This window comes from Artibeus jamaicensis, unplaced genomic scaffold, assembly GCF_021234435.1.
Source record: "Artibeus jamaicensis isolate MK-2021 breed Jamaican fruit bat unplaced genomic scaffold, CSHL_Jam_final scaffold_1964, whole genome shotgun sequence".
NCBI lineage: Eukaryota > Metazoa > Chordata > Mammalia > Chiroptera > Phyllostomidae > Artibeus > Artibeus jamaicensis.
In genome coordinates, this window is record NW_026522030.1 from 37,641,509 (window position 1) to 37,665,492 (window position 23,984).

A 23,984-nucleotide genomic window follows, 5' to 3' on the forward strand; every position below is an offset into this window, starting at 1 on the left:
ACCCCATTGCTGGCAGCAGTCAAAGCTGCATTCATTATTTAGGAGAAGGACCATTATGTAGCCACATTACTTATTTAGCCACAGAGAACCATGGAGTCTACCTGACTGTGTGGTAGGAGAAAAGGGGAAGCTTACAACCACTCTGGGAAATTTTGTCTCATTCTTAACAGCAACCATTATTTAAAAATAAAATCTCATAATGTACTGAAATGAATATGCCTGTCATTTCCTCCTCCTCCTCCTACCTACTGAACTAAGCCACACACACCAAATATGATAGTTCTTCCACAGCTGCTGAATGCCAGGCCTGAATTTCAGAATCAACTTCTCAGAAGCTATTGGGGGGCGGGGAGAGAGAGAGAGAGAGAGAGAGAGAGAGAGGAGACAAAATGGAGATCAATTTGAGACTGCTTTTACTCCTGATCCAAGTCAAGCACTTGCTAAGTTCCATAGCAGTTTGGAAGCAGTTCTCCACTGCCATCAAGAACACAGAACTGTGAACCCAAAGATTCGAGTCTCTGTTTTACCACTAAGTAGTCATGGGGCCTTGAGCAAGTCACTTAAACCCTCTACATTTTCATTTCCCCCGTTACTTTAACATCTGCCCCACAAACATTAAACAATAGAAGAATGGATTACTTAATGAGGAATTGGATTCCCTGGTTATCTATACTTTGATTTCCTCCTCTATACAATTAAGAATATACCTACCCAAATGACCTTATATGATTATTAAGAGGAAAGGGATTGAGGATAAAACATATGAAAGTACTTTGAAGGAATGAAGCATTAAGCATGAAGGAAAATGTCCCACAGTGGTTAAGGACACAGACTCTGCAGTCAGACCGACCAGACATGACCTTAAAGCCCAGTTCTGGTGCTTACTAGCAGGTAAGGATCTTTTGGAAGCTTACTTTACCTCTCTGAGCCCTCTTTCAATGGAGATAGTTGCAGCATCCATTCTCGAAGATTGAGAACTAAATAAGGTACATAAAGCCCTTCACTCAGACACGTAGCATGTGTTTAATAACACTAGAAGTAAAAGCAGTTCTACAATGATACTAATTAAACAATGGAAGGACGTGGCTCTTTTTGCATATTAATTGGATTATTCAAGCTGCAAGGTGGAGAATGGATTGAAGGGGAGACAGAGGAACTAGTCAGGATACTTTTATTAGCAACTGGGCCTGGGTCAGTGACCTCTCTTGCTCTAGTCTCAGATACCCAGCTATTTTTTGACATGCTCTTCCTCCCATCTTTAGTGCTTCAACCAATGGTCCCATTAACCCCCAACTGTCTAAGTCAGAAGCCTGGGAATGAATCAACCTTGAGTTTTTTTGACCCTTAGAATTAATCAGTCATCAAGTAAATGTCCATTCCTTTCAATACGTCTAAAATCTGAACCCTTCTCTCCCTCCATACCACCATCACAATCAGGGCTTTATTATGGCATGCCTTAATTAGTTCAGCACTTCTCTGACTGCACTCTCAGTTGCCTACCAAACTGTTTGTTTCTGCATTCTAAGCACAAATCTGATCATTTCTGCACCACACTTGAAAAGCTTTCACTGTAGCCTGCATGATGAAGTCCAAATTCCTTAACACACAGTAGTTTTCAGGCACTGCTTGCTGTCCCCAGCATCTCTCTCCAACTTTAGCTGCAAACCTGTACTTTGTGAACCAGGCATGCCCATCACAGGCTCCATTCCTCCCTTCCTTGCCCCTTATCTTCTGCCTATGGTGCCCTTCTCTTCTGTTGATCCGGCCAGCTCCAACTCAGACTCCATGACTCAACGCATATGTCATTTATATCTTGAAGCCACTTGTAACCTTCCAGGTCTGAGTTATGCGCTCTCCTTGCATCCTATGTTCACCCTGGCATATTGTAGAGTGTTGTTGGCTCATTCAACACCTATTTCAACCTCCCTTCTCCCTTCTATTCTCTACTTAGAAGTTAAAAACACTTTTGTAACCAACAGGCTGTGCCCATGTCACAGTCTATTCACTAAATGAAGAATGAAGATCCTAAAGAGAGTTTCTCTTTCCCACTCCTTCCTTTCTAGAACAGATTGATTTGGGGAAGCATAACAACCATTTTGAGACAATGAGGGTGAGAGTTATCTAGCAAAACTCACAGAGAAGAAAGACAAAAAGATCCTGTATTCTCGATGATATTGTTTAGGTGCCATGCCAGTCCTGAACTCCCTTGTATTTCACACCAGGTGAACAAATGTCCTAATTATTCAAGTTGTTGTTAGGTTTTCTATTACTTTCATCCAAGCAGATTCCTGACTAATACATGAGTATTGACTGCTTGTTTTTCTTTCTTATATATTAGACTGTGCTTCTTCAGGATGGGGGTGTCTTTTGTCTCTGTATTCCTAGTATCTAGTTGTTCTTGGCACGTAGTAGGCACTCATTAAATGTTTATTTTGAAAGAATGAATTCAGATATGTTGGACACATGTAATTTATTTAAGCCTAATAATGCTTAGAAACCATTTCATAGAACAATATAAGGTTTACATGTTAGTGTAATAATTTAACTATATAAGTGCCACATATGGAATGAAATCAAATATGGATAGTAGCAAGATTTCTGTAATACTTTAAAGTTCTTATTCTTGTGAATCTACCACTAAGTCTCAAGACTCATAGATAGTATCATACTATCCACTAGGACCCAATGAAGATTTTGAGTAATTACAAATAATGATATTTTTATGACAACCACATAAACTTTCAATACTATATAAAGAGAAATGCTAGTAATATTGACTCATCATTAATGCACATGGAATAAGTAAAAATGTGAGGATTAAATATAAATTCCATAACCATAACAGTCTGAAAATCTTCATCACTCACTTGTTTTGTTAGCTCATTAGACCCCAAAATTTGAACTGCTTATATCCCTAATAGATTAGCAATGATAAATAGGCCATTATATGTAGTCTATTATATAGGCCAAATAATGGTAGAAATAGCCATATAATCATGGTAGTAAGAGACATGAAGGTTGTTTCAGTTACCTATTTCTGTAGTTTAAAAGTTAGTGGCTTAAAATAATAATTATTTTATTATCTGAGTGTTCTGTGGGATGATTGGGTCCAGCTGGTTGGCTTTTCTGCTCCATGTGACATCAGTTAGAGCTACAGGCATCCAGGTAGTTGACTAGACTGGAATATCTAAGATAGCACATCGTGGACAACTGGCTTTGCCTGTTGTCTGGGAGCACAGTTGGAGCTGTCAAACACAGTGCCTTCGTTCTCCTCTGTATGCCCTCTTCATGTGTCTTGGACTTCTCACAGCATGTCAGCTATGGTCCATGAATCAGAAAGTAGAATCTACCAGTCAGTCCCCTTAAAGAATGGCACCCTATATGAAGGAGTAATGCAAAGAGCAATAGCATTTAGGTTGACTCTGAAATTATTTCAGCAAATTTGGCCAACTGGAAAAGCTATCAGTTACTCATTGCTAGCTAAGCAATGAGTTAGTGATATGACCTCAGGCAAGATATTACCGCCTTGAAGAGGAAAGTGTCAAGCCAAAAGCAAGGCATGTGTTAGGAACCACTAGCCCAGGTTGTTTGAAAAATAGACAATTTGATTCCGGAAATTTCAAAAGAGACAAATAACCTCTCCCCAGTTTCTCCTTTATGAGCTTGATGCTCAAGGTCTGACCTGCTTAAATGTAGCAATTATCATCTCCATGTTTACAAAGGAAAGTAACATTCAAGGTTCTCCTAGTCAGCCTATCATTCAAAGAGGAAGCATAGGAACAGTGGCAAAGACCATGAGCTTTGACATTAGACTTGTTCCAGTTCAAATACTGGCTCTTTATCATTTACCGTCTATGTGAGTTTGCACATGTCATTTGACTTCTCTGTGCCTTTGTTTTTCCCTCCACACAAAGTGGATAATTATGCAACCAACTCATAGACTTTTTGTAGCAGTAAATGAGTTAGAACATGTGAAACCCTTAAAATAGTGCCTAGCACATATTAAGCACCATATATGTATTTGCTATTATTAGCATTACTCTTAAAGTTATAAGGTACAGAAAACCAAACTCAAACTCAATTAAGGAAAAAACAAAAATAAGGAATATATCAGAGCATACAAAAATGTCATCAGAACTCCTTCTCCGCACCTCTGCTTTGCTTCATTTACAGCTAGATAATTCCCCAGAAGCAAGATGCTCTCTGTAACTTGCTGCATGGAGCATGAGAGAGTATCTTGCATGAAACCCCAATTATTATCCTAGCATGTTTTCTGATTGGCTGGCCAGGGTCATGTGCCCAACACTTGGATTTGTGGATAGGTAGGAGTTGGGGGAACATCTGACCATCCATTACAGAGCCCTACTGGATCACACTGAGGCGGGGTAGGGAGGAAGAATGTTGTCCAAAAGAAGAAAGCTGGACACACAAAAAAGAAAAGTTCTACAGTAAGTAAGATGGGGAATCAAGAATCAAATCCCAGTCTGTCTCACTCTCATTCCACAGCCTTTTCACCACACCGCTCTCCTCTTCACATTTCCTTTACTGGTATCCTCATCACCATCATATCAGGTCAGTTTTTAAAACTTTTTTCTTCTAGAAAAATGTTCAACATCTGGGTGGTATTTTACCAAGAGATAACCCACTACACAAGTGACTGAATAGAAAAAAAAGTAAATGCCTTGCACTGTACTTTGAGTAAAAAAAACCACCTCTTATTATTCACATGCAGTCTCATTCCTTTGAAGAGTGCCAAAGGTTTTACAGATGCTAAGTGCACCCAAGGGAGGAATAAACTGAAAGGTTTAGAACGTGGCCTAAGCTTGCTGCTACTGCTGTGAAATAATCACTCCACACACATATGGATAAGTGCTCTGTGCCAACAATGCAGACTGAACTGCCCGAACTACTTTTTGGTCTCATTTAATTTGTCCACTTATGTGACTGCAGATGCCTTTCTCCTTAGAATCATAAAATTTTAGAGCAGGAAAGGACTTCACAGATCATTTGGTTCAATCCCTTCATCTTCCAGGTGGAAGCTGCTGCAGCCCAGAGGGGGCTATTAGCCAGTACAAGGGCAGATAGCAGGTTTAGTGCAGGTCCAGGAGGAGAGGCCATGTTTTCCTATAGCATGATGCCCTTTCTGCAAAACCACTGTGTCCACATACCTACACAGGGATACAAAACACTATTACCTTCTTTCTTCTCTAGTCATGTGGATTGCAGTGTTTGGATGAATTCTGGAAATGACACATTTATCATAAAATTTCAACAATATACACTAGTCACTACCACCAAGAGGCAATGAAATTTGGTAAAGTGACAAGACACACATTAGTTCGGGCGGACCCTGTAAGGGGTCTGCCTTCTGTATCTTTCCATCCTCCAGGAGCAGGGCAGGACTCCTGGGCTGCCCGCACACGGACTCAGGCTCCTGTGGGTCCACTTCTTACCCAGAAAATATTCTCACCTGGAACTGGCTTTTCCCTTGTCAAAAAACGAACTTCTTCTGTAAACCGTTATCCCAAGACCACGCATCTTTATATATGCATACGTAAATAAGAGCTTCTGAGAAATATGATGTTAAAATTAAATTTATGTGTGGACCAGCTTGATATGGTTTTTTTGTCCTATTGTTTTGGTTTTTGGTTGTTTGTTTAATGGTCACAGTTGCAGTCCCATCATTATTTATGGAAAACCTTACTTCTTAGAAGGAATCAGCTACAATTGTCTTGTTCTATGGCTCAATCATAAGATCATTTTCTATTAGACAATCATATATCCAGGGGTATAAGAGCACAGTTGGTGTCTGAGAGCTCTTTGAGTCCCCTTGCCTTTGACCCTCCCATCACTGGCCAATGCCAATTCCTTGAAAAACTCATTGATGGAAATTCAACCAACTCTCAGGAGAAATAACAGCTCCAGTTTTAGATAACCTCAATTAGTCTTAAACTATATAAATCTCATTTTCAAAGTTAAATCATTTATATCACTTTTAGTCTCAACCTGACTACTCCATACAACTAGAAAAATTTTTTTCTGTCTGACTTATGTGGAAGGAATTATTCACAGAGCTCTTTTCTCTTAGTTAAGGTCAAGAGTGATAAGTCCAGTGGTGTCCTACATTCCAGTTGTTCTGGTTTTCCATATGTTTTGCTAAGATATCTGCTGCAAGTGTAAGGAGGAAGGTATTGTGTCTTCTTCACATTGATTCAAAATAAAGTAAGTATGCTTCTGGTTAAGTTATGAGAAGAAGAAACAGACTGTCAAATGCTATCACAGCATAATGAATGTTATATAAAAATTAATATTAATGCATTTGACTAATGTCTTCTTAATAACAAAGCTATACCTGTGTTCTGATTTTTTTTTGTTAAGAGGTATCCTGAAGTTTAAATTTACATTATGATTACAGCTTTTCTTTTATAAGATGAAGCACATTATTTTGGTCCACTGAGCAAACTCATTCTTATTCATTGCCTTTTAAAGTTGACATTTAACTTCCACAGCTGTACAGTTGGCAAGAAGCAAAAGAATATTTAATATTCAAGAGAGCAGATTCTAAAATACCACACCATTCTATTGTATGGAATGTCCTATAATTAGTGTACATTAACTTAAAGAAAGAACTGCATATGAAATTAGCAGAGAACGGTTGAAGGTGCTCATGTATTTATTTCCTTGTCAATACTCATTAATCAAATAAAACAAAAAAGTAATTCTAGCAAATCAAACCAATAAGATAATTTTCTAAGAGACCATGTCTTCTAATACACTTACTAGCACAGCATTGAGAACAGCTCTTGATTCTACAGGCCTTGATGCCCTAAATCAAATAAAATAGGAATTAACCACGTCCCTTTCCCATTGTAATTTGCTGTTCATCATCAGAAATAATGTGTCCACTCAAAAAATAACTACTGCGCATGTGCTGCGGGTCAGGCTCTCTGTTCGGCACCGGGCATGGAGCCGACACAGGTTGCCCTTCAGAGCGTTGACTTCAGAGCAAGAAGGACAAACAAAAATGCAATTAATTGCATTTGAAATGGATAAAATTAGGGTAAAAGAAACACACGGTGCTACAAATACCCACAAGGGACCTACCATGGCAATGGAGGGTAGCAGTAGGAAGGGAAGCTCCCCCGGAGGAGGTAATATTTCAGATGAGACTTGATGATTTTAGAGTCAAGAATGAATGTACACCTTGCATCTTACTTTCTCAAAAAGTTCCACTAAAACCACATTAAAGAGACCTTAAAAATAATAAATCCACAAGAACAGGAAAACGGGTAAGAGAAACAAATTTTGGAAACTCAAGAGAAGATGGAAAACTGGTCTCTGACTTAGCAGAAAGCTGAGTCCTAAATCAGCGAAGGAGGCCCGAGGGAGGGCTATCTGAGAAGCAGTTAGAACTCCAGGCCCCAACTGCACTCCCTACTGCTGGGTTACTGCCAGGAGGAAGCTAGAAATTTATTCACTGGAAAGGGTAAAAGAGAAAGTCCTTGATCAACAACATGGTTCAGTGACCGTACACAATGAAGGATTAATGTGGATGTCCCAGCCAACTGCCCAGCTCACTCCGAGAACACAGGCACCAGCCCTTTACCCTTCGGACGGGTGAGAGCTTGATCCAGGGAATCTGACCAACCCACAGAAAAGACTAAAATACTGCCACCAGGGGTTCAGAAAAGGAAGAAAAAGGAGGAGGAGGAGGAGGAGGGAGCAGAAAGGGAAGGAAGAAGGAGGAGGAGAAGAGCATGGGGAGGAGGAGCAGGGGTAAGGGTGAAGGAGAAGAAGAGGAAAACACCCATCCAGATCCTTCCAGTGAACCTCCAAGTCAACAAGCCTCACTCACAGGCTCCAAGCCTCATCTCTTAATCATGAAGAGAAAACCAAGGATTGACTGCTGAACACTGAAAGATAGCTCCTGGCGTGAAAGACAGATAATACAGACAGAACCCAAACAGCATTCCTGGAGAAAGAAGAGACTATATGCAAGGAAGAAAAAATAATGAAAAACAAACTATCATTAATATCTCCACATGAAACCAAACAATGGATCCTACAAAAACAGAAGGATTCAGAAAACAAAAACTGAACTCAATAGTAGGATTGAAGAGACAGAGAACAAAGTATTAATAGATGATAAAGACAAAAATAAAATAAGAAAAGACAAGACAATTAGAGGAGCAGGGCAAACAATCCAACATACGAATAAAGAATTTGCAAAAAGAGAAAATGGAAGGTATAAATTATTGATGAAATAAATCAAGAACACTGCCCTGAACTGATAGAAGTGAGTTTCTGGACTGAAAGGGTTCACTCAGTACCCGCCCCAGCTGACTGACATAGCTCTTACCTTACATGCATCAGTCACTCTTCTAACTGTTTTACATAACATTGACTTGCTAAATCATCATGAAAATACTAGAAAATGAGTGTCTTTAGAATTATCATCCCCATTTTATAGACAAAGGAATTGAGGTACAAAATGCACCCAAGATCTTCAAACGGAAGGCCCAGGATTTGAAGGCAGGTAATGCATGCCCAGAGCCTACGACACAATGCACAGAAAAAAGCACCGCTGTGACATTTCAGACTCTACCATAGACAGCCCTAGCTGGGTTTTTTAAAAGCCAGGGGTATGTACTATTTTGATAGTGCATGCAGAGCCAAGCCCCTGATCAATCACCTGAGGGGAACCCCGTGCAGACTTTCTTCTCTCCAATACCCTGTCCTACAAATTACAGTCCTATCAGAAGCTCTAAATTTCTATTCCCACCTCCAAGCTCAGCAAGAACACTTTGTCCTACACTTGGGCTCACCTACCTGTACGGCTGGAATAATTCTTCTCGGTGAGTCAGGGGGAATGTGATGCCCACCTCTCATCTCAAGGAGCACACAAGCTCACTGGTTGCCATTCAGCACTTGACAACCATTGCCTAATGCGTTTTGCCCAGTTCTGCAGCTACTTATGGCAGGATAGGAAGTCAGAAACCAGCCCTTTTATACCTGCAGATATCTTTATTTGGCCCTCACATTTAAATAATTCTGGGCTCGAAATTCTTTTCCTTCAATACATTAATGTTATGTTCTTATCTTCAATGTTGCTGTGGAAAATTAATTTGATTTTTATTATTTTGCCTATGATTTCTGCTGTTTGTTTTATTTCTCTAAAAATAAAGCTTTAACTTTTAGTTTCTTCAGTTTTAAATTCCTATTCCATTTGCTCTACCTGGTCTGCTTCCTCGAGTATAAGCTGCCTATATTTCCTTCCTCATGATGTTTTTGCTCTTTAGATGTGTTATGATATTTTAAAATTGAGACTTCATTGTATTATTCCTAAGATGGTTACGTCCACTTTTGATGACTACATAGATAGTCCATTGAAAAGGGAGGCTAAGCTAGTGTCTTCACTGTGAGTGTGGGGAATATGAGTTCAGTGCCTCAACTGCAGTTTGCTGGGCTTAACTACACTTACTGACCCTGGCATTTCCTTCTCATTAAGATGCACAGCCCAGTTCTTCTTATATCTGAGACTACTTTCTCTAATTGGCGTCGAGGGAGAGAACTCAGGGTCCTACTGGCTATCTGTGGCTGGCATTACAGATCTCAAAACTGAGATCAGAGGTTTAGAGAAGTAGACTGTTGGCATCAAAATCTCTATTATGCCTCATTTCCCTGGCTGTCTCATTTTCTGCCCTGGGATAAACACAGCAGTCAAAGTCAATACAAAAATCCTGCTTTAAGCATATGATCCAAGTTTGCAAACTGAAGACTCTTTGGGCTCCTACCTAAGCCTGGCCCACTGAGATGACAGCCCCCACCCCGGACTGGCCCAATACTCCATCTAGAGACTTCATCTCTTACCTTCTCTGCTCCTCCTAGCCCCAGCCTTCTCCTGCTCTACTCCTTTATTTTCTTGACAGCTTCTCGGAGTTTAAATACAGTTATCAAAGTCTACCCCAGGATTCATTATGCCTTCCCATGTCTTTGCTGGAAATTCCAGATTTCACTGTAAGAAGTCAGCCAGCAGGAAGGTTTTAGCTCATCACCTTGATGGAAGCGAGGAGCCCACTCTCCTCAAGGATCATCCCGGGGCTGCGCCTTGTGGACCTTCCAGCCCACTTAGAGGTGATACAGCAGGCTGTGGGGGGTGCAGGCCAGGCTGTCTTTTCTGCAGCCATCAGGGTTTGGACCCACAGGGGTAATGAAATACCTGGCCGGAATTACAAGTTACTGGGAAATGGGGTGGGACTCCACAAACCTCCCTTTCTCAGGCAGACTGCAAAATAGCTTAGTTCTGATGTCAGGCAGTTCTCAAAGGAAGCCAAAACATTTCAATTGCTGGTGATGACACACACTCCTCTCTTCATAATGCACAATTTAACACTCAGACTTTGGTCATGCTTGTAAGCACCTTCATTTCCATATCATTTGTCTCTGCATCATTACAGAAATTATGAAAGTGTGCATTCTTTTAGAAAGATAAGTGGAAAAGAAATTTCTGTAGTGACAAGTCATGCTACCCCTAAAATAAATTAATTTATTTTATTGGCAAAGTTAGTGGTCTCTTGCTCTATAGTCAATTCTCATTATTCACAGCAATGTTCTGTAACATTACCACGAATACCGAGTTAGCAAATGCTGACCCATGCCCCTTGGAGAAATATGGGATTAGATTCTTGAGAGCTTCTGGTTATATTTTTATCAACCAATCAATACATAACTGGTCTTACGTGTTTCTCTTTAAAGACATCTTATTTAATATATATCGTTGATTCATTAACATTGAACTCACAGTCAACAACATTATAACTCATGCCTAAAGGAAGCTTAATATAACACATGCATTTTCTCCACATTACAACCTGTTGTGCTTAGAAATATTAAATAGCACTTTAGCACTGTACTTGGGGGTATATTTCAAACAGCATATTCATCAGTTTATTTTTTTAAAGAAGTCACTAAACAGAACTTGAAAGGGACACTTGCTGAAATGACAAGGCAGAGCCTTGCCTTATTCAACTTGAGCTTGGGAACGTGTGCATTGGGTGCACGCATCCTCACCTCGCTATGCATGTTTGTGAAGGGCTGCAACAGCACGGCAGGTATTGATTTGGGGGTTACAAATAGCTTTTTGTGAGTAAGAGAACTTGAAAATGTCGATTCCATACATAATATGGATTGACTATTATTTATTAACATTATACATATCGATGGAAAAAACCCTGGTTAAAGAAAAGAAGCCTGTAAGCTACCACATAAAGGGTATTCTGTTGACTTTGCTATGCCCCCTAAACCCTTACTCCTGCAAACAAAACCCCTGGATCATTAAGAAACACTGTGCACAATCTGCAGCAGTTTAAGGACGACTTACATTTTGCGCCAATCTGGTGGGTGTGTAGTAAAGAGAGCTCCAAAGCCTGTCACAGGCACTCCAGTGTCCCTGGAAACAAGAAACCAATTTTCTTTTGAAAACATGTCAAACTGACATTTATAAATTATCGAAGCCATAGAAACCTAACTTGGAGCTAAATTTTTGTGATAATTATTTTTTAATATATTTTATTGATTGTCCTATTACAATTGTCCCATTTTTTTCCTCCCCTTTATTCCCCTCTGCCCTGTACCACCCTCCCACCACCATCATCCCCCCGCCTTAGTTCACGTCCACGGGTCATACATATAAGTTCTTTGACTTCTCCATTTTCCATACTGTTGTTAACCTCCCTTGTCTATTTCGTACATACCAATTACAGTTCTTATTCCCTGTACCTTTCCCCTTTTTCTCTCCCACCCCTTCCCACTGATAAACCTCTATGTTTATGATGATTATTTTGAAAGAATTTTCATATTTGCAACTTTTAGGCACTTTGCAAAGTAAAATGTGCCAATTATAAATGAAATTGTCAGCATTTTTTATTACTTTGAATTCATTCTCCAATAATTACAATATAAGACAAAGTCTATATCACACACTTTCATGGAAAGATACTGTGGAGGTTGCAGGGCTACAGGTATGACTAAGAAAGAGTTCCTACCCTCCAGAAACTATCTCAGGGAAACATACATGCATATAAATAACAAGAATGTACATGTAAACGTTTTATAGAACACAAATAAAATACTCAGAGGGCAAAAAAAAATAAAAACCAATAAATTCTGTTTAGTAACAGCTTACCTAATTCTTAATGCACCTCAGGCAATATTTCTACATGCATTTCATACTTTATTTTATCTAAACTTTGTAGAAGACTATTCTGTGTGGCATGGGCCCAGGTCCTACTACACAGGACCCACGCCCACAGACAGGTTCTTCCCTGGGGATCAGACCTGCAATATGCCTAGGTCGCTTTCAGTCCTTTCAGTCTTGCTTTTTGCTAAAAACTCCCTCGCCCAGATTTGTGGCAAACATTTACTGCAAAATAACTTCGTAAAATTCATGCTAAAACACCCTAGGACCAGTGTAATCGGTCCAACCACTTTTACCCTTTTCATTTGCAAATATCCTTCTTCTGTGATGTGATTAGTATCATCATCTCCTTCGTTTTCTGTAAAAGGTAACCACCTAAAGCAACCTGGGCATAGTAAATGAAGACCATCATGTAATGTGCCAAGAAACCCAATAAAGGCCGGTCATGGCAAGGGCCAAGGCTTTTGCTCCCCTTGAGAGAGAAGCCGCTCACCCTTTTTTCCTCCACAGGATTCGGTTTTCTGTGTGAATTGCTTTTGTTTCAGCTACAATGCCATGAACCCCAGGAGCAGGGGTCTGCGACAAAACTTCAGAAAAACTCTATGGAGTAGATACTTTTATAATTCCCATTTTATAGTGAACAAACCGAGGACTACAGACACCGAATAACTTTCACAAATAAACTGTGGAGCAGGGGTTCAAACCTAGATAGTCAGAACCCTGACCAGAAAAAACACAGAAAGAGGAGATAACATTTCAGCTGGACCCAGAATGAATAGTGCTGATTGGCACACCGAGGGAAGGGAATTCCAGACAGAAGGAATGGCATCAGCAGAAAGCATGGAAGCTCGAGGTGTGTTCCTGTAATGTGTAGCTGGCACCACCATACCTTTTTGGTACTTAAATAACTCCTTTCCTGCATGTATCTACTCTGTAAGCAAAGGGAAATATTAAGAGTACCTTTCAACAATCCCAGCGTTCATTGTTTCCTCATTCAGCAAATCCTTGCTTTGTATTTGAGTCAATTTTGTGTTTAAAAAAACTTGTGCCATTTGTTCATGTGTTTCTGAGATCCAAATCTGGAAAAAAATAGAAGCCATACATAAGAAAAATAAACTAATTGTAGAAAGATAGTCAGTTACTAAGACATATTTTTACTGAAGTACATTCTGATTTTAATTGTTGACTCCACTCACATTAAAAATAAGTGATATATCATAGCAGTTAAATATTTTATCACAAATATGTAAAAATGGCAATTTCTTACTATATTTTGTTGGAAAATAAAAATCAAATTAGTTGTTTCTATTAAATAAAAAGTGATACATTCAATAAAATATTAATTATATCTGCTTTCTATTTTCTTCCTAAGGTTTATATATTTTAATTTCCCTAAGTAAAGTAGTGTCTGTAGCAATCACTTTGTAAATTGAATAGAATTTCAGGTACAACCATCATCATCATCACCATCATCACCAGCAGCAGCATTATTATCCACTTTCTATCATAGATGATAACTCATTGAATTATCAAGCAATTATTACTATGAGAAATATCTGCAGATTTAAAGACATATGCAAAACAATTACAAATGCATCATGGGTGACACCTAGGGAATTGTGGGAAGAAAAATAGATGGTGAAGATTGAATCTTTTCATATAAAACTCCAGGATATCACAAGTGTGGAGGTTCACAGGAAAGAATCAGAACCCACCACCATGGCGAGAACCCATTAGTTTCCCTAAACCTAAAGACTAGGTTCTCCAACACATCCAACAAAGACTCAGATCACTTTAATCCCATTAGAAATCACTGTTTAGAAATTTGGAGACTTTGACTGCTATCGTAGCTATAGTCATATGCCTCTGGTCTACTTTGGGTCAGTATAATAAGGTTCTGAAATAATTAGGAATCTCCCCAACTCAAACCAATTTTAGCTACAGTCTCCGGTCCTGCTTTCTGGGTCTACGCCATGGCTCTGTAAACCCTTGGTTTCTCTCACCATTGTTCCCTAGAGCCTCAACCTCCCAAATCACCAGGCTCCAGTTTTCCAGCTCCGATTTCTCAACCACCCCTCTTATTAGATCCTCAAGTTCACAAGTCAATGGTAGAGGACACGGTATTGGACTTCATATTTTATACTTTAACAAAAAAGGAGACATAGCTTTGGGGAAAAAATCACTAGCCACCATTTTATTTTAAGGTTTAAGTTTGACTCAATAATTGACCCTAGTTACGCTTTGATCATTTTTAGCAGTGAAATACTTCAGCAAATCAATCAACACCTTTAAAAATTTTATGAAATAAAGATATTGCCAAACATGAAGTAATGAGAAGTAAAAAAAAATTAGATGATAGTAGCATTAGTGGAATTCAAGTTTATTGAGTGCTTATTCTGTGTCACACACCACTTTAAGCACTTTGAATGCATTATTTTTCTAAATACTCAAAGCAGTTCTATGAGTATTGTATATCAATCACGGTCGCAGAAGGAAAAGAACAATCGAATGGGGAAGTGAGGAAAACTTAATAAAGAATCTATTTATAAAAGTGTGGCCAGCCTTCAGAAAACCAACAAAGTTGAGACGCCACGAGGATCACAATAGTGGGGAGCCATAGGGTCGGGGCAGTTCCTGGAACCCTGAAAGACCTATAGCTGTGAAGGGCCACTTGATGGTTTTGGCTTTCAGAACAGTCACTTGGGGTCTATAGGGGCTGTTGTTACAAATACTGTACACTGAGTGGCTTACAAAGAACAGAAATTTACTTCTCACAGTTACAGAAGCTGAGAAGTCCAAGATCAAGGGGCTGACAGATTCGGTGTCTACTGAAGGCCATCTTTTCACCATGTCCTCACACAGCAGAAGGGGGAGGGGCGCTTTCTGAGGTTTATTCTATGAGGACACTAATCCAATTTATGAGGGCACCCAATGACTCACCTCCTAATACCATCACACTGGAAATTAGGATTTCAATATTTAATTTGGGGGGACCCAAACATTCAGTCTATATAGCACACAGCCGCTGCCAAACCAAGGCTCTGCAGGGAGGAAACCATAGGAATAAATGTCCAAGCTAACTCTCCTTCCACCTCTGATCACCTCTCAGTGCCTTCTATAGGTGAATCCCAACTGGAAGCCAGAGGGCAAGGGCGCTCACTGACGTAATCCATAAAGGTCAGCCTCCTTGGCACAGGGCAGTTGAGAAGGGTGGGGAATGGATCTGGAGGGAGAAAGGAAGAAAACTTCGAATAGTTTATCTTCATTTTAAGGGAAAGCTGAGGTTAAAGGGATTAAGTAATGCCCATGTAAACCACTGAGAAAGTAAAGTTTCACAATTCAAAACTCATGCAGTCTGATGCATTCATTCATTCACCCATCCATGAACTGCCAGACTCCTACTAAGTTCTAGGGCTGCAGTAGTAAACTCCAGAGATTACACTGACTATACTTAGTGAGTTATAGTAAACCACGGGAATAATGGTAATAACAATAGCACATGGCCAGGCACTACTTAAAATGTGTTCACATTAAATGCTCACGAAAACTCTACTATTCTCCCATTACACCTGAGGAAATAAAGACACGGATCGTTTTAGACTCTTGACCAAAGTTACAACCTAATAAGCAGTGGAACCAAGAATCAAGGAGAAACCATCTGACTCCACTGTGTCATGGGCAAACGTTATCCCCCAACATTAGACTTCCCATCTTCATCAGTAATAGAACTCCCAAATTTTAGCTAGGACCATGGTGTTTCTGACTGCATTTTTCCAGTCTTCCTTATACTTAGATATGACCAGTAGCTGAACTGGTTCTGGACAGTGGGCATGAGTGAAGATAATTTATACAACCTCTTCTGGTTTTACTTTCTGCGGCATGAAATGCAGACACAATGACATTTTCTAGCAGCTGTCTTGGGCCCTGCCCAAAGGATGGCAGAGCAGAAAGCTGGAAGAAGTAAGTCTCTGATAATCTGTGGAGATTCCACACCAGTCCTGGCTTGCTATCCTCCAACTTTCTACATGAAAGAATAAAACCTTATGTGAACAGCCACTGTTGATTTGTGGTTTCTGCTGCATGTAGGCAAACCTAATCCTACTCCAGCTTAATGTGAAAAATCACTTTTGGTCTAGAAATGTTCACAACCTGACATAAGAGTGGAGAATTTATAAAGCACTTCCATATGTTTAAAAGTCTTTGGGGGGATATATATCTCCCCAAAGATTGGCAATTTGGTATGTGAATAGCTAAATTAACACAGCACAGACTCACAGGATAATTACTAAAATTTCCATGTAATTTGCATAATGAAATCTTACTTCAGTCAAATGGTAATATAACAAATATCTAATGTGTATACAGGAAGTTCACTTCATAATAGTGTTCTTATTCTTTATTTTCCTGAGTTTTGATTTTTTTTTTAGTCCTCATTTCTAATCTTCCAAGGTGAGTTCTTCCCATATGTGCTGCATCTAATGACACTCAGTAGACAGATAACTGGGGTGACTGGTGCAGTCAACAAGCAGGTCATTTAGGACTTCCACTAGAATTTCAAATTGGAGGGTAGGCAGCCTCTTTCTACTGAGAATGACTTGTCCCTCTGGCAACATCTCTCTTAGCAAAGGTTGTTCTAGATGGTCCTCATTTGACACTTCTGCCCTGGTTTCTTTTGGGCACCCCGAGAGCCATACACCTTTGACGCATATTGACACAACTGTGGGTGTTTCCCAAACCAACCTTCCCCTCTGACGCCACAGCTTGCTTCAGGAATGAGTCAGACTTCAGTCCACCAAGTTTCCCAACTTCAGGGAAACACCAATCGGGTCCCCTGTCTAGTATCCTTGAGGCCTTGCTCAAAGGCCTGAATGAATAGGACATACTTGCCACCCTTACCCCTTGGGGACAACAGGGGTAGGATTCAGCATGCACACTATCTCCCAATAACTCCAAATTCCAAATTCTCTCAGCCAGGTCTCTTCAACCTTCCTTCCTCCCTCCCTCCCTCTCTCTCTCTCTCTTTCTTTCTTTCTTTCTTTCATCTTCAAGGCGGATAAGAGACCAAGTAGCTAAAACTCAGTTACTGCCTAAATGCTTTGCAAGTTCTGCATGAGTGTTTCGGCACCTCACTTTGTAACAAAGTTGGTATTCATTCTCTTAGACCTTCAGTCATAACCGAGGAAGAGTCTTCTTTTACCCTATTAAACAGCACTCCCCTACTGACTGTACCTTTTTGCACCATTGCCAAAAATGTCATTATTGCCAAGTAAATACTGAGACCTTATCTTTAAAAAATCATCCAAAAGGCTGGTCTTATTTCTCAGCAGTAGTTTTGCCCTTAGAAATGCTGGCTGTTTCCATGACCAGGTGAACTCGGCAGTGCCGTATGCAGATTATTTAAAGGATCCCAGAGAAACAGAGAGGCCCCTCCCCCAAAGGATTTTGAACAACTGGGACTCATGAGGTACAATCAGAAAAACGATGTCATTGTTTTTCCCCACTGCCTGTTTTGGGGATGGTTTATTTCCTATCCCTAAAAGAAATAAATCTTAGACAAGTGCCATATTTTTTTCTTATCACTGTCAGATAACAAAACAGTCTTCTTACAAAAGCAGTCTCAGTTAAGTAATTAATATTAGTAATCACATGAGAGCTTTTTAGTCGTCCAGTTGTCTGAGTGAGGGGAGAAGCAGAGCAAGTGAAGAAACAAAAGACCAGCTGAGCCTCCCCGTCCCACATGTTTCCCTCTGCAGACTTCCCTGGCCCGGAGCAGACTCTAAATGGAGGAGGGGAAGAAAGTTAACTTTAAATGAAATCCACAATTTTGATGGGCTATTTTCATTATTGAAATGTGACCAATAGACTTTTTATTATCTGAGGGTGACCATAAAAATGATGGAAACTGTACAAGGTTTTACCTGGGGGCAGAGAAAACACTAACTCCACAAAGTAGGGTAAACAGACAGTGGAGGACAGCAATATGGGGTCAGTGTATATAGGATCGCACATTTCCACTTGTTCTTGCTTAAGCAAACTAATATATGTGCAAAGTTAAATTCCAGTTTTCTCTAAAAATTAAATTAGGGTATGATTATTGACAGAGAAAATGAGTTGTGAAGGAGGGATGGGATAAAAATGGTAGACACCTACTTTCATTCCTGCCCCAAATCCCTAGAAATGACAGAAAAGATATTTGCTAGAATGAACCCATAGCTACAGCAAGAAAGAAGGAAAGTACACTCTGTGGGCCAAAATTGATCCAGAATGTCTGAAATTGGAAAGGTAGCTTCAACTGTGCTGACACTGGAAGAGACAATCAAACATAGTTCTGGGAGACAAGGCTGGAACCGCTGGCATCAACTCTAGGCTCAGAGACTATAAAGAGAGGAAGCATGAGGGGACCCTGACTCAGTGGTCCACTATCCCCAGATTTCCCCCTTCTCCTGATTTAAGTCATTCTTTTATAGGGGCATCACAATTATTCCATTCACAAAAAGTTCATCTAAATGCTTCTTTCAGGTACTTAGATGCGAATACAACAAGCATCCGTAAGACTATTCCACTGTGTCAAAGAAAGAAAAAAATACCAGAACAAATTAAATAAAATAAACAATAATTGAATTTTTTAGATATAGTATAATTACACCCTTTTATATTCCTTTTAGGATCATTACTTTTTAATTTAAAGTTTTTTGAGTTTTAATTTAATTTTTTTATTGTTTTTCAGTTACAGTTGTCCCCATTTTCCCCCACTGCTCTCCTCAGCCCCATCCAACCCCCACTCCAAAGACAATCCCCACCCAATTGTCCTTGTCCATGAGTCCTTTGTATATGTTCATTGACTTGAACCTTCCCTTTTCTTCCCTATTATCTGCCTCTCCCACCCCTCTGGTCACTGTCAGTTTGTTCTTTCTTTCCATGTTTCTGGTTCTATTTTGCACACTTGTTGATTAGGTCCCACTTATAGGTGAGATCATATGGTATTTGTCTTTCACCACCTGGATTATTTCACTTAGCCCAATGGTCTCCAGTTCTATCCATGCTGTCATGAGGGCAGTAGCTCCTTCTTTCTTTCTGCTGCACAGTATTCCATTGTGTAAATGTACCACAGTTTTTTGATCCATTCATTTACTCGTGGGCATGTTAACACTTGGCTGTTGTAAATAATGCTGCTGTGAACATTGGGGTGCACAGGTTCTTTTGAATTGATGTTTCAGGATACTGAAGGTATAATCTCAGCAGTGGAATTTCTGGATCAAAAAGCACTTCCATCTTTAGTTTTCTGAGGAAATTCCACACTGTTTTCCACAGTGGCTGCACCAGTCTGCACTCCCACCAACAGTGCACTAGGGTCCCCTTTTCTCAACAGCCTCACCAGCACTTGTTTGTTGGTTTGTTAATGATGGATATTCTGACAAGTGTGAAGTGGTATCTCACTGTGGTTTTAATTTGCATCTAGGGTTATTAATTTTTAAATGTTACATTTCCATTCCCTGAAACAGCTCATATTTGAGGCTTACTTAGCTATTCTTTATGCATAAAATGAATATTAACATACTTTTGTACTATTCATTTGTTTGCCATTTCAAGACCAAAATGACAAGTGATGCTGTTAATACAAATACTACCCTAATTTGCTAATCAATGTTGTCCTGTTAGTTCCAAAAATGCCTTGGCATTGATTCATTAGCTGTGTGAGAAAAAGCTACAATGAAATTTAATAAAATTACTTGCTTTTCATTGTTTCTTTATGTCTAAAAGGGTCTCACCTTCTGTGACACAGTATCAGATGTGCTCTGTACTTAATTCAGCCGATTTGACAGGACTCAACATGTACGGCTTCCTCAGAAACAGTCTTGTGATTACAGTTGTGACAGGGCCCGGTGGTATTGTGAGGACCCTTGGATGGGAGACTTTATGAATGGACAAAGAATGATGAAAGTACTCATGATCCTTTTAGTCTGCATGGGACTCACTCTGCTAAAGCTAAACAGCACCGGAACAAACTCCAAATAAAATAGCCAAACAAAATAGTGTCATTTAAAATACTATTTCCTTTCATCACTTACACTAATAAGAAAACCACAGAAGCTCCAGTGGCTTGAATTACTGTTCCCCTGTGAATCTGGATCCCCCATGGACCACTCAGCTTCCTGAAGCCTAAGGACCACTGAGGTAGGAAATCCAGTAAGCCACCACTAAAACCGTAGTGGTATGTTTCCAGATTCCTTCAAGAGATGGTTCTTTTAAGATTCAGCTCAGGAGCTGCATAGGGGCCACCTCCACTAGGAAGCCATGTCTGACCTTCTGATCCACTCATTGCAGTTCAGGTGCCTTCATAGAATCCTTATCTTCTCCTAATCATAGCATCCGTCATATACTTTGCCACTGTGGTTGTTCACCGCAATTTCCCCCATGAGCCTGTGAGTTCCTGAAATATAGGTACCTTATTTTGTATTGTGTTTTTTTATCCCAGCACTTGGCAAAATAATAGGGCCTTAATACATGTTTATTGGATGTAGTCCTTCCTTCCTTCATTCTTTCCATCAATCCTTCCTTTATTTCTTTTTCCCTTCTTTCCCTCCCTTCCTTCCTTCCTTCCTTCCTTCCTTCCTTCCTTCCTTCCTTCCTTCCTTCCTTCCCCTCTTTCTTCTCAGACAGCCAAAAGGTCAGAGTGCCTAAATATTTTTCTTACACATCACAACATCACAGTAATCTTATTTGGCTGTCTCTGTGCACTCTCTGGCATTGGCAGATGTTCAAAGCTGACTTTTTGGGTGTTCTAGTAGGCACTGAGATCCTTTGGGGAACATTCAATGGTATGTTCCATGACACAGGATGCCACTGGCTAGACTTAAATGTCCTGCTTTAGCCCCTGTGAGTCCAGCCAATTCCCCCCCATCCCTTAAGAGTACCCATGAGGTACTCTTAGGCAGGCCCTAAAATGGCCCACATCATCTTTGTCTTTCACATGGCCCACCTCTTCCCCCCAGAAGCCCCATTTGGCCCTGAGCATGTACTTGTCCTTGCCCCACCAATGATGTACGTGTAGCTAGTTCACACCTTTCTGCTCTACTGCTTCAAACTGACCCCCTCAGCCTCATATCCGTAACTTCACTAGGCACCCACAGGGGTATGCAGATGCGACAGCACACCTTTTCTAAAACCCTGTCTCTACTCTCAAACTTCTAGTTTCTTGGATTTTAATCCTCTCATATTCCTCATGTGAGCAGTGGCCTAAGGATACGATCTTTAAGGATCTCACCTAAGTGGCCTAATATTTCACTTTAGTATATGAGACCATGGTTTTGTACTTGGCCTTTGGAGTCTCAACCAAAATGTAGACAAAGAGAGTCTCATCTTAAATCTCTTTACAAAAAGGCAATGCTCACATTAGCCCTAGCAGCAGCATTCAAGGGCAAAAAAACCTTCAATCAGCTAAACAAATGCTGGTACACAAAAGAAGCAACCACTCAGCAGCAATCTTGCAAAAATACAAAAATGCTAAGAAGGCATTCAGGAAGGGAAACAGATGGGAATAGGGCGAACCACCATGTGCATAGACATAATTTGGGAAACAGGACAGAGGTTATAACTAGAATGTAGGAAATGAAAGCCCCATGACATGTGCAGAAAGGTGTATACAATGTCCAAGCCAGAGCAAAAATAAATAAATTAGTAATCAGGTTCAGTTTCTGCAAAGAGGATGCAGTGCCGAGTATTTAAAAGGTCACTGGGCTAAGAATTGAACAACTTGGCATTCTAACAGGGAAAGTATTTAAGATATTAATTAGACTTTGGAACCAGTGAAGATAAAGAGATTTAATTCATAATATACTTTCTAGCTCTTAGACTTTGAACAAGTGATAAAGTTGCATTTTGTCTCAGTGCTCTCATCTATACAGTGTGGGTCACATGTGGGTACCTGCCTGGAGATTTTTCCAGAGGATGAAACAAGAGACACTGTTCATGTAACCATCTTATTGAATTGATTCTATTCCATCAATAGGAGCAATCATGAAGCAACCTGATTTGAATCAAGCTGCCCCTTAACTCCCACATGGATAGCTAGTCCTAGTTTTTGACTTGTTAGAAATTTTAACCAAATCCCATAGCTTTTGGGGGCCCCCTCAATCTTAAGAAAGATCTTATTTTAGCTATAAAATTTTCCAGTCCAATGAAGAAATTAAAACTTCTGATTAGATTTAAGGTTCTCACAGTCCCAGATCTGTGCTGCTTTTGTCCTGGAAGCCTGCGGTGGGTGTGGCCTTGCTCCACTGCTCTTTTGTTTCATGCTGTTCTCTTCTACTCCCACCCCCACTCCCACCACCGCAACCCCTGATTCACAGGCCCTTCCCAAGTCTGGCTGATGGGCAGAGATGAGGTGAAAAGGTTTAGTGTAATCAATCCTTATTCCCTTGATCTATGCTGGTGGCCCAGGGACTGCAGGACATTCAAAATAGACTCCTTTCACGGGGCACTTTGTTTTCAGGAACTGTCACAAGAGCCTCCAGCTGTGGCTTGCCAGAGGTAGGCAAAGCTTCTCCTCCTCCTCTTCCCAAGCCTTGAGCATCTCATAGGTTTTTTGTGCTGGATTTCTTTGCCCTCTGCTCCTACCCTAAGCAAGCTCCTTAAGAGTGCTCTGGCAAATTCTCTCCAGTAGGTCCATGGGCAAATTCACACAGTCATCTACCCTTGACCATCATCCCCACTTACCAAGCTGCTTGCTTCCCCCCAACCCTGCTCTGTCAGACCAGGCAAGACCTCTCAGCTTTAGGTTCCCAGGCATATGTCATACACCTGGACTCTGTCCTCTAAATTCCAGGACACACCTACTAATCTCTCTCAGTGGTTCCCTTAAAACTCCTCTCAACTGTGGAAGGAGGGACATGAAAATCACGACTAACTAAAGCCTCCTTCAACTCTTTAACTCTAGTCTTCAAGAACATAATCATTCATACTGGTCTAATCTAGTTTAGAACCTCTTACAGGTCCTGCTTAGGTGGTCCAGCTTCTTGCTTTAGGACACATGGTTCTTGCCAAATATCAAGTGTGTTCTAGTATTTAGGCCTCTGTCCAAGCTCTATGACAAGAGGAAAAGGGACTCATCCATCCTCTTGCCACATGAGGCATCCCACCTGACGCATGAAGGTGTGGAAGCTCTATGCCCTTCCTTCCTTTTTTTTTATACCTGGGGCCTTGCACGAGCCACTTAAAATCAGTGAATCTAGTTTAGAACTGAGACAATATCTTTCTTGTCAACTTCATAACTTTGTTGAGAATAGCAAGAAACAAGATGAATGAGCAAGTACCTTATATAAAAAAATCTATAGAAAAAATGTAATCTACTATTAAGATATGAGAATAGCAGCTTCATCAGAAATAGTAATTCCTTGTTCTATTTTCTTTTCTATCTAATACATACTGCAAACCTGGTAGAGGAAGGACAAGTTTTCAATGACCGTGAACAACTAAATGTCAAAGAGAAGGTTAATATCTTATTTATGCATTCTATATTGAACCTGAAGCTTGACTACCGTAATGCAAGGAATATAAGGAACAAATATTGAGGTTTCTACACCTGATATTTTACCTGATCTCACTTCCTTCAACAACCCTGAGACCAAGAACATTTTCATTTAGAAATTAAAAATAAATGTTTTCTCAGGGTCAAAGACTCTAAGTACATGCCAGACAATGCCTGCCTTGTCCAATTTGCTCTTGTCCTGACTACAGCCCTGTGCTCAAAAAAGCAGGGTTAAACTGGGCTTGGGGGAGTGAGGCAGGG

At 40.2% G+C, this 23,984-nt stretch overlaps 1 protein-coding gene across 3 annotated transcripts in view; it reads right to left on the reverse strand.

Moving 5' to 3' along the window:
• The window catches only part of CFAP95 (cilia and flagella associated protein 95), a 109,496-nt gene that overhangs the window by 19,341 nt on the left and 66,171 nt on the right, over positions 1 to 23,984 (reverse strand). For all 3 annotated transcript variants that reach the window (XM_037157601.2, XM_037157600.2, XM_053656262.1), the window contains exons 3-4: positions 13,157 to 13,275; positions 11,381 to 11,449 (exon numbers count right to left, since the gene is read on the reverse strand). In XM_037157601.2, the coding sequence (XP_037013496.2) occupies positions 11,381 to 11,449; positions 13,157 to 13,275 (188 nt within the window). The remainder of the gene's footprint in view (positions 1 to 11,380; positions 11,450 to 13,156; positions 13,276 to 23,984) is intronic.